The sequence below is a fragment of the Alosa sapidissima genome, chromosome 15, assembly GCF_018492685.1.
Source record: "Alosa sapidissima isolate fAloSap1 chromosome 15, fAloSap1.pri, whole genome shotgun sequence".
NCBI classification, from domain to species: domain Eukaryota; kingdom Metazoa; phylum Chordata; class Actinopteri; order Clupeiformes; family Clupeidae; genus Alosa; species Alosa sapidissima.
The window spans coordinates 17,811,317-17,820,869 of NC_055971.1; the positions used below are offsets into that span (position 1 = coordinate 17,811,317).

General features: G+C 39.8%; 2 protein-coding genes across 4 annotated transcripts; one reads left to right on the forward strand and one right to left on the reverse strand.

Annotated features, from left to right (window-relative positions):
- The first annotated feature begins 1,242 nt into the window (after positions 1–1,242).
- Positions 1,243–3,983, forward strand: psph (phosphoserine phosphatase). Of its 3 annotated transcripts, none has more exons than XM_042063442.1 (6): positions 1,243–1,333; positions 2,044–2,199; positions 2,331–2,465; positions 2,598–2,743; positions 2,877–3,025; positions 3,454–3,983. In XM_042063442.1, the coding sequence occupies exons 1-6, from the start codon at positions 1,293–1,295 to the stop codon at positions 3,562–3,564; spliced, it is 738 nt and encodes a 245-aa protein (XP_041919376.1). In that variant the 5' UTR covers positions 1,243–1,292; the 3' UTR covers positions 3,565–3,983. The 3 variants fall into 3 exon arrangements, with proteins under 3 accessions (XP_041919376.1, XP_041919375.1, XP_041919374.1); XM_042063441.1 differs by lacking the exon at positions 1,243–1,333 and adding an exon at positions 1,388–1,450; XM_042063440.1 differs by lacking the exon at positions 1,243–1,333 and adding an exon at positions 1,468–1,950.
- Positions 3,984–4,035: 52 nt separating this feature from the next.
- nipsnap2 (nipsnap homolog 2) lies at positions 4,036–9,446 on the reverse strand. Its single transcript, XM_042063439.1, has 10 exons — positions 9,299–9,446; positions 8,223–8,362; positions 8,040–8,085; positions 7,656–7,750; positions 7,143–7,213; positions 6,863–7,003; positions 6,650–6,681; positions 5,802–5,896; positions 5,629–5,712; positions 4,036–5,405 (listed from the first exon to the last, which is right to left on the reverse strand). The coding sequence occupies exons 1-10, from the start codon at positions 9,388–9,390 to the stop codon at positions 5,341–5,343; spliced, it is 861 nt and encodes a 286-aa protein (XP_041919373.1). The 5' UTR covers positions 9,391–9,446; the 3' UTR covers positions 4,036–5,340.
- Positions 9,447–9,553: the final 107 nt, after the last annotated feature.

Consider the following 9,553-nt stretch of genomic DNA (forward strand, 5'->3'; position numbering starts at 1 on the left):
CATGCAAACTTTGTCTAATCCCCCCCACACACACAATTCCAGTGTCTTCAGTAACAAGTCAGTAACTACTGTACTATTAATAATATCAACAAAGTACCTGTCAGAGCAGTGTGACTGCCCTGACTTGTCAGCAGACATCCTGATGAAAAAGTAATCCCCAGGGTGTGTTCACACACTGCATAAATGTAAAGCCTACTCTGAGCCCAGGGCAATGTAGGCTCAAATTCAAAGAAGGGCACATGGAATCAGCACCAAATTATATATATTAATATAATAATAAGTATGTATGAACATGTCAGATTGACTTTGTTAGTTCTTGTGTGAAGTACTTATCAACCTAACCTGTGGTGCTCCTAACCCAGCTGCTTATGGATCCACTGCCTTTTGCTGCCTCCTGCAGCTCCTTTTTCTGCTTCATTATTCTGTCTTTATGTGGCATCTTTGCTCTGAGCCAGACTTTTGGGCGTTAAGGCTTTTAGCCTCACCCATGGGAGTGACCTTTTTAATGGACACCGCTGAAGGAAGGACCCAGGAAGCAAAGAGATATACCAGCAAAACAGCGGATGCAATCTTAATATGATTTTACCTGATCTTGATCTGATATCATATGATATGATAAGATGGCGTAGTCAGGATGAAAGAAAGAGAGAAAGAAAGTCAAAGTCAAAACTAAATTCAGCATATGAAAGAGGTTTGGAATGATGACATGTGTATCTAGGAAAGTGAGAGTGATTAGAACGTCTGGGGTGACAGTCAGTGGTGTGGATCGAGAGAGAATGGCAGGTATTTTGGCAGAAACTCTCCAGCTCAAAAGGGAGAATGCTGAGTTGTGATTATAGGACAATGCCACTGGAATTTCAACAGTGCCAACAATTCTACATATTCCCTTGTTCTGGCCATATAAAATCACCTACAAATTACCCCAGGATTTTGTAGAACTTATTTAAGATGATGATGAAGAAAAATAAGTAGTGGTTTGTCCACATTAGTCTTGGCTGATAAGTAAAGTTATAATACATTTTTAGTGATTTTCCATTCATGCATACTACCTACCCAACAATTCTTGCGTAACCTAGATCCACCCTATAGAAATGTGAGCGATATTCAACAATTTCATTTGTTGTCGGGGAGGCTCTGCCCACCGACTCTGCCAATGGGCTGAATGCATAGACTGGACGCAGTTAAGGCAACCAATCGTTTGTCTGATATATTAGCAGAGGGGGGGACCGAGCAAATGCTGCATTTTGATTCGCTAAGGCTTTCCTATTCCAAAGACCTCACTAAACTAACCAATGCAGTGCCGGTGGCCAGTTTTACAACGCTGTATCCAGCAGTGAGTAACTTCTCTTTTAACATATTTTAGGTGTAAAAACCTCGACGCAGTTTAATAGTTGTATATATCTATGTTCCGAGAAGAGTCAAGGACTGGTATTAGGCCTAATGCCAAGACGTGGGTGTTAAAGTAGAGTAAACGATTGCGTTGTGCCCTCTAGTTGGTTAATGAATCGAAACAATTAGTTGGACTGTTTAACTCTTATTTAGCGTCCAAATTAATTGAAGTTGCAGTGATTCTTGAAGCGGAAGGCGCACTGTGATATGCATGCTAATAAGATAAACGAGTGGTTTCAAATGTTTTCTGTGCATTTGATGCATCTCCTTCGTCGTGCAAGGAGGGTGATGCAATATCGGTACTGTAGTACTGCTAATATTAGGTTGAAGTCATTTTTACCAGCTTGAGTCTCGATCATTATGCACTGACAGTTTGAACGGTGCACCTTATTGATGTCATTAATCACGTGCAAGCATGATTGGCTCCTGGGTAGACATTGCTGAATCAGTGGTGAAACTCCAGTCAAATAGCGTACTGTGCCAAAAATGTCTGATAAAAGTTGTTGAATTGGCACAGTTTATTAGTAGACCTATCAGTTGTGAAATTGAGAGTCAGGAAAGGTAATAATTGTTGCAAGTCAAAATGTATTTGCCACAAAAATGTTGATGCATTTTTTCCATGAAAACTCACACCGTGTTTATTCATGGTTTAAGAACATACTGTACAACAATGGCAACTTTGGAACAGACCAAGGAGACCTTCCGGCGTGCAGATGCAGTGTGCTTTGATGTGGACAGCACGGTCATTCGTGAGGAAGGTATAGATGAGCTGGCCAAGTTCTGCGGAGTCGGCGATGCAGTGCGGGAAATGTATGAATGAGAAGATAAGAACACTTGCCATGAATTATTCCATTGTTTCAAGTTTACACTTTAGCATCTCACATATTTGTGCAAGTGCTTGCAAATCAACTCCTCAAACTAACCTTTTTTTCCACCCTCAGGACTTGCAACGCCATGGGTGGGTCAGTTACTTTCAAAAAAGCTTTGACAGATCGGCTGTCAATCATAAAGTGTTCCAGGGAACAGGTCAACAAGCTTATCACTGACCATCCTCCCCAGTTGACTCCAGGTATTAAGTAAGTTGGTATTGATATTGCTTTTCTTGTTTACCTGCTGTTTTACCTGGGCTTACAGGGACTCATATTTACCACATGGTTTAAGAGTTGTTTGACTGAGAGTGAACTTGCATTGTGTTCCTGTTTCTCCAGAGAGCTTGTTGACCGACTGCATGAGAGAAATGTGAAGGTATTTCTTATCTCTGGAGGATTTCGCTGTATCGTGGAACATGTCGCCAGTCAGCTCAGCATACCTCATGACAATGTCTATGCAAACCGACTTAAGTTCTACTTCAACGGTGAGCAGACCCTGACGCCCCAGAGCTCTCCTGTGGCCTTCTTACAACAGATATCTCTATATAGTAGTGGTGGTCCACATAATTTCAAATATCTGAGATTCAGGGGTGATCATCAGTGGTGGCCTTTCCTCAGGTGAATTCGCAGGTTTTGACGAGACTCAGCCCACTGCAGAGTCGGGTGGCAAGGGCCGAGTCATCAGCATGCTGAAAGAAAAGTATGGCTTTGAGAAGGTGGTGATGATCGGAGATGGTGCCACAGATCTCGAGGCCTGCCCTCCAGCTGTAAGTACTCTTTGTCTTCATACGTATGACCAACTAACCTACTAACTGCAAGACCAAGCAGCAACTATTACGTAACTTGAATCACCAGTGAAATATTAATTAACCAAAGACATTTTATATTGAAATTATGTTGTGTAAAATGACCTCCTTTTTAGAAATCTCTTTTTAAAATGTGGATTTAAAAATTGTATTACAGAACATTCGATCATTAATAACATCCCCTTTCTCAGTCACAATATAATTGGGTAATTAGTTGTGGGATGCCACTGCCATCCTGTGGCATTTGGTCACATAACTACTGTTTTTCCTGTAACTCCAGCGCACACACACACACACACACACACCCTGTGGAATTTGGTCACGTAACTACTGTATGTCCTGTAACTCCAGGTTTTGATTTTGCTCATTCAACTGTGATGTTTGTACAGAGTGCCTTCATTGGGTTCGGGGGAAATGTTGTCAGGCCTCAGGTGAAGGAACGAAGCCTGTGGTACGTCACAAGTTTTGGAGAGCTGCTGAAGGAACTGGAAATGATTTAACCTTTGCCTGAAGGGAGCTACGTTATGTTTTCATGTTTAACTGAAATATTGTACTTCTGTGCCTTTTCTAGTATTTTTTATTTCATGCAATTTTTAGGCAGATGCACTTTGTGTATGGTGGGATTGTAAATGAAAGCATTTGACATACCTTGAAATGTTTACATACAATATAAAGATCCGTCACAAGGAGGTGTTTTTAAAGATATTCAGTTGATTATTTTAATTAAACATTCCAGTGTTTTATGGCTTTTTTAAGTATTCAGTTGCTTTTCAACTGTGCTTAATGTGGTCTTATATACTATAGAAAAATACTAAACCTGCTGAAGTGTTGCTTGTAACATTGTGCATATTTTTAAATGGAAAGGTTTTTAATTTTGTTACTGACACTAAATAGAGAAGAATAAAGTTTTAATATCTAATGATGGCCCATCTTCCTCAATTCTATACACACAGCCGTAGGAGCATTCCATATATTGTACCATTGAAGGTTTATTGTACAATCACACTAGTACATGTACATATGGTTTGTGCTGACGTTTGTCACGTTGCAATTCCTAGATTTAAAAACATATTGAGGCATGCCACCATTACACTCAACAACCACCTGATCATTTGACAGCTTAAATCTGGATTACAGTTTTCAATCTGGTAACAGTAAAAGCAAATGGAAATGAACAATGACACCTGTGCTGAAACAAAACATACAATTTCGACAACATAATCAATACCCTGAAACAGCAATTAAGACAGAAAAGTCTTTCTCAAGAGGACTATGTAAGCTTTTAATTTAAAAATGAAGTCAAAGTCACTTGTTCATCCACAGAGTTACATTATTAATGAGTTCTGAAAAACAAGAATAGTGGGAGTGGACATCTGGGTGTCGTTCTGAGTATATGTGGACCTGAATGACTTATCTTTCTTACCTCTTGCATTTCAATTTACACCAGTGCTTCTGATTTGTAACAATCAACAACATATTGTTGTTCTAATTCTGGTCAGTGTGTTGAAAAGCCATTTAATTCAATAATGTAATCTATAAACAGATAATTTCTATATACAGCAGTGTCTTTAGACACGAGGCTATTTAAGGATAACCAGTGTTACCCAGTTTTTCCTAATGGCCTGCCTCATCTGCCACACTCCTCTCACGTGCCAAGTCGAGAAAACTTCATTGAGAAAATGTAATTACATCTCATGACATTACATGTCATAAATACATATGAAATAAATACATAAATAACTTAGGTCACTGCTCTGGCTATTAAGCACCTTTCAGAAGTGCACCGGGAGAAATATTGTTTGAAAAAGCAATGTTATCCACGCAATTCCTCGGCAACTTGTATGCGCAGAATGCCGCTGTTAAGCAGTACTTTGGTTTGTGCCATAAATAGATGACCTCTGACCTACTGACCAGATTTAATTGGACACAGTGTGTCAAGAATCACATCAGGAGGTTTTAATACTCAGGCTAACAAGGTCCACAGACTTTCAGAAGCACGTTTACAATAAGGACATGAACTTCTTGTTTGTGTGTATGTGGTGCAGAGTGGGTGGAAAGGTGTGTGTGTTGCATGGGGTGGGGTGGGGCAATGTTCCATTAGATGGGTACCTTTCAGAAGTACAAACTTCAGTTTGCTGGTGCACAAAATAAATTGGACAAAATAAATTTAGAACGAAAGATGCTGATATTGGTTGGCGGTTGAAGAGGAGCAGAGACTGACGGCAGTGAAAATTCCTAACTGGTCCAGACTTAAGCTTTCGGAAGGCTGTTAGAGATTACTGCATTGGGGATGCCTTCATGGGAATCATTATCCTGGAATCCATGTGCTGAATCAGAGGAACTATGACAAAAGAGACAAGCCATTATGGGCCCCTCTGCTTTAAGCATCACACTCTGCAAAACATTTCTTACATAGTTCAAATAGTTCTTATAGTTGGCTGTATAGAGCATGGGAGCTCAATGTTCATAAACAGGGCTATTAAGTCATATGAATGGAAGCATTCTCATTCCAGAAGTGGAAGCAATGAAATAAAAATGTTTGTGGCTCAGCACACTCATCTCACCTGTGTAGTACACAACCTCATCCCATCCCTCCTTGTGCCAGGCAGCGTTCCTGGTGTTCTCTCGAGTCAGCAGATCTTTGTAGGCTGTAACACACACACACATTCATAAGGACATCTTGGTCTACACCAGCCTGAGTCAGTGTTTAAAGTGTGTGGGAGCCGAGAGGTCCTACCCCACAAATGATGCACCATGTAGAGATTTCCAATTTGAGAGAAGAAGCCGCCCACTGCTTCCTGGTTGTGTTGACGGTATCCAATAGCTCGAGCCCTGCAGACACACAGTAATATTCACACAAAGGACGACCAACACACACAGTAATATTCACACAGAGGACAACCCACAATACTTAAAAAACAGCATTACAAGTGCAGCCGGGTTTTCTGCTTAAACTCTGATTACCATGGACTGATCCCTTGACATTAAAAGCATGCATCAAAAAAGTTTACATCAGTTCCCAGTTCATATGATTCAGTTTCTGATTTGCCCATAATTGCATGGGTTCTTAACATATAGATTAAATCCAAATGGTCATTTTGCTTTACATTGACAAGATCGATAATTTGAGCATTTATTTCTGTCTCTAAATCAATTCCTGTGGATTACACAGACAATATATATCTACAAATCACTGCCAAAAAGCCCAATTCTCAATGGAGAAAATAATCTTGTGAGTTCTTTATACACCTTATGTAACAGAATAATCCGAGTGACTGTGTTCCCCTTTTAGATCTGTTGAGATGCAACAACAACAAGATAAGGCCATGTAGTGAAAAAGATGCCTTTAATGCTGCCTACATGAAAGATAACTGCAAAGACTGTATCATGGCAACAACAACAAAATATGCCATGGACAATTGATGCTAATGCTCTCTTTGAGAAATGAGAATGAAAATATAATTTGATCTTCAGGGAATTCTTTTAATAAGGCCCTAAAAGAAATGAACTGAAAATTAAGATTTCATGTGCCAAAATGTAGGCTAAGTACAGATGAGTAAATTAAATATGATCAGACGGCCTTACCAGTAATTACCCCACTCAATCATGGTCCCGGGCTGAGGAGGAAGCACAGTAAATGATACTGGTCATCTAACCGTCCACCTGTCAGAGCACTGCTGAAATGTATCACTGATTATATCCCCATATTACCAGTTGTTAAAAAACACTAAACTAGCACTAGCAAAAACACTAACAGTCTTCTAAACTGCAGTGGATCTTGCTGACCCTCATACTTACTCTTAACTGGTAGGACCTGAGCTCGTAGATGTTGGGCCCATCTCTGGGGACGGGCTCGTTCCAGAAGCTGAACTCCAACAGCAGCTGGTTCCTGCGGGAGAGCAGCATCTTCCCTCTCTCCTGTCTGTACTCCATGAACTCCTACACGGGGCCAAACAGGACAGGACCAGCACTCAACACCACGTACAGTCAGCTAAAGTGATCTGCTAGCGATGTAGCATTCATCTCAGCGCGGTTATCCGTTAGTGAAAACTGACCAAAAGCCAACGCAGCATCTCACCTTGTTATTTTTTAGTTTGTTCATCACTTCAGTTAGGGCTGGATAGCCTCCCCGGTATCGCCACAGGTGAACTATACAAAACAAGCATGACCATGCAGTGAGTGCACTCGACATGTATCAAAATGACTATCATGTGTGTATCATAAATACTGAACACCATGATGACCATTCATTGTAATACAATATTCTGTTCAAACCATTAATCCGTTATGTAAAACAAAACATTAAACTTAATATCAGACACAACTGTAACACTGAGTCAATACAGTATACATACAGTGCATATTAGTGTTATAAAGATTATACAGTGCATATTAGTGTTGTAAAGATATTTGAAATAGACCGTTTAATATCTGAACAAATTTGAGAAATGGCATAACTATCAAGTACAGATGAAATACAAGCACTGAGAGCTATGCATAATCTACGATAGTCTATCTATCATCTTAGTCATAATCTATCAAATTTCTGTGATTTTAACCAGGATTTGCGAGCTCAGATTCCATATCCTACCAGCCTGATCTTGCTCTCCATACCAGGTATTCCAAGTTCCCACTAGTTCACATGGGTAGTACTTATCAGCATGAATGGATGGCAAAACCTCCTCACTGTGAACAGAGGTGTGGATACTTTTCACCTGGCACAGATCAGGGATTTAAGAGATTCTCAAGTTTGTGTATATAACTGCAAATGCTACCGATTGTATGCGCTGTAAGAGAATACCAAGTTTGTGTGAAGACCCTGCATGCATTATTACCATGCAAGTGTGTTAGAGATGTTTTTTGGAGGAGTGCACAGTATACATCGAGCACAACTTCAGAGTAAACAATAGCAGATCTCAAGAATAACTACAGACAGGCGAAACAAGATCAAGACTTAACATGATTGTTTACACACCAGAGTTGGTTGTATGCCTCCAGGCACTCAGGTTTCACATTGTGAACTAAAAGAGAATAACCATCTGATTAGAAGTATATTTGGTATTATGACAACACAGGCAACAGAAGAGTAGGTGATTTCATAAGATCACTGTGTATAACTAATGAGTAAGAAATGAGTTTGTTCCTCAACTTTACTTACACTGAATTTTATATAAGTTACTGTCCTCCTTCTTGGCAAGTAGATTAGAGTGTGCATCCTTTCGGGGATCAACTTTGCGCACAAACAGCGACTTAAACCAGCTGTCTTCTCGTTGTTTATTACTAGATACTGACAAAGTCCTGAAAATCATACAGAAAACATTAAAATACTTTCAGAGAAGATGTGAAATGAAACAACTGTTACTGCCCTATGACTAAAGTGTTAACATGTCCAAAGAGACATTCTTTAACCACTGTGTGATTAACTGAATAACTGTTCTAAAATCTGACACAGGGTTAATCATTCTAAGACCAGTAATTAAGCAAAAACGTATTTACTCGAGAGTCTGATTCTGAGGACTTTTGATAGGAAGCTTTTCTTTTAAAACAGAAAGGGTCATGCGGTAGCTTAAAGAAAACTGCTGGGCCCTTATTTTAAAAGGCAACACTGCAGATACTCGTATTATGCTACATAGTAGCAACATACAATATACGACACATTTTCAACAAATTATGCATCCGGTTATTGCTTCCTCTAATACACCTTGAGATGTTAGCCTGCTACATTGTTACTACAGTTCCCAAACAAATATATCTGTCATTGCAGCAGTACACTCCCTAGCTTACATTGATGCATTGGTACTTGTAAACCACAAATATGCCTGTGGCATTTGTAAAAAGACAATAAATTAATCTAGCTTTTCGCGTTGAACCTGGTTATTTACTAAGCTTGATATTTAGATGGTAGCTACATTTATGACCTTGAACAATAAAGGCTTTTATTTGCACTGGTTCCCCACGTAAAGAAGTAGAGTAGGGCAGCGTAAATATCTTGAATCCAAGTCCACCTAAGCTATTTAACTGAAGCACTGAACAGCATTAAAATGTTTCATTTTAGCTGTATAACGTTACCTGAATAAAAACACAAGAGCCTTGTAATCAACTCAGTATCTTAGGCTACGTGTTAGCATCTCCTACAGCCAACAAGCATCAAGATACTGCCCACTCGCGCGTCTTTTTCACACAGGCAACGCATATATTCACAGAAATGACAGATCCCCGACAAAATCACCGCACCTGATCACATCAATGACCTGTCCTTTCGTCCGGGCCTTGTTTTTAACCTGATTCAGGCCATTGGCACCCTTCTGAAGGACTCGAGCCGCCATCTTTCAGTGACAGCACTGTAGAGTCCACGCAGAGCAGAGTTAATCTTATGTCAATAATACGCATTACCTGCAGAGGGTAGTAGGGGACCATGTATGTCATTTACAGTATGTCGTGCATGCAAGAATGCTATTTTTTCTAAGCATGAAACGTTTTATGTTACAG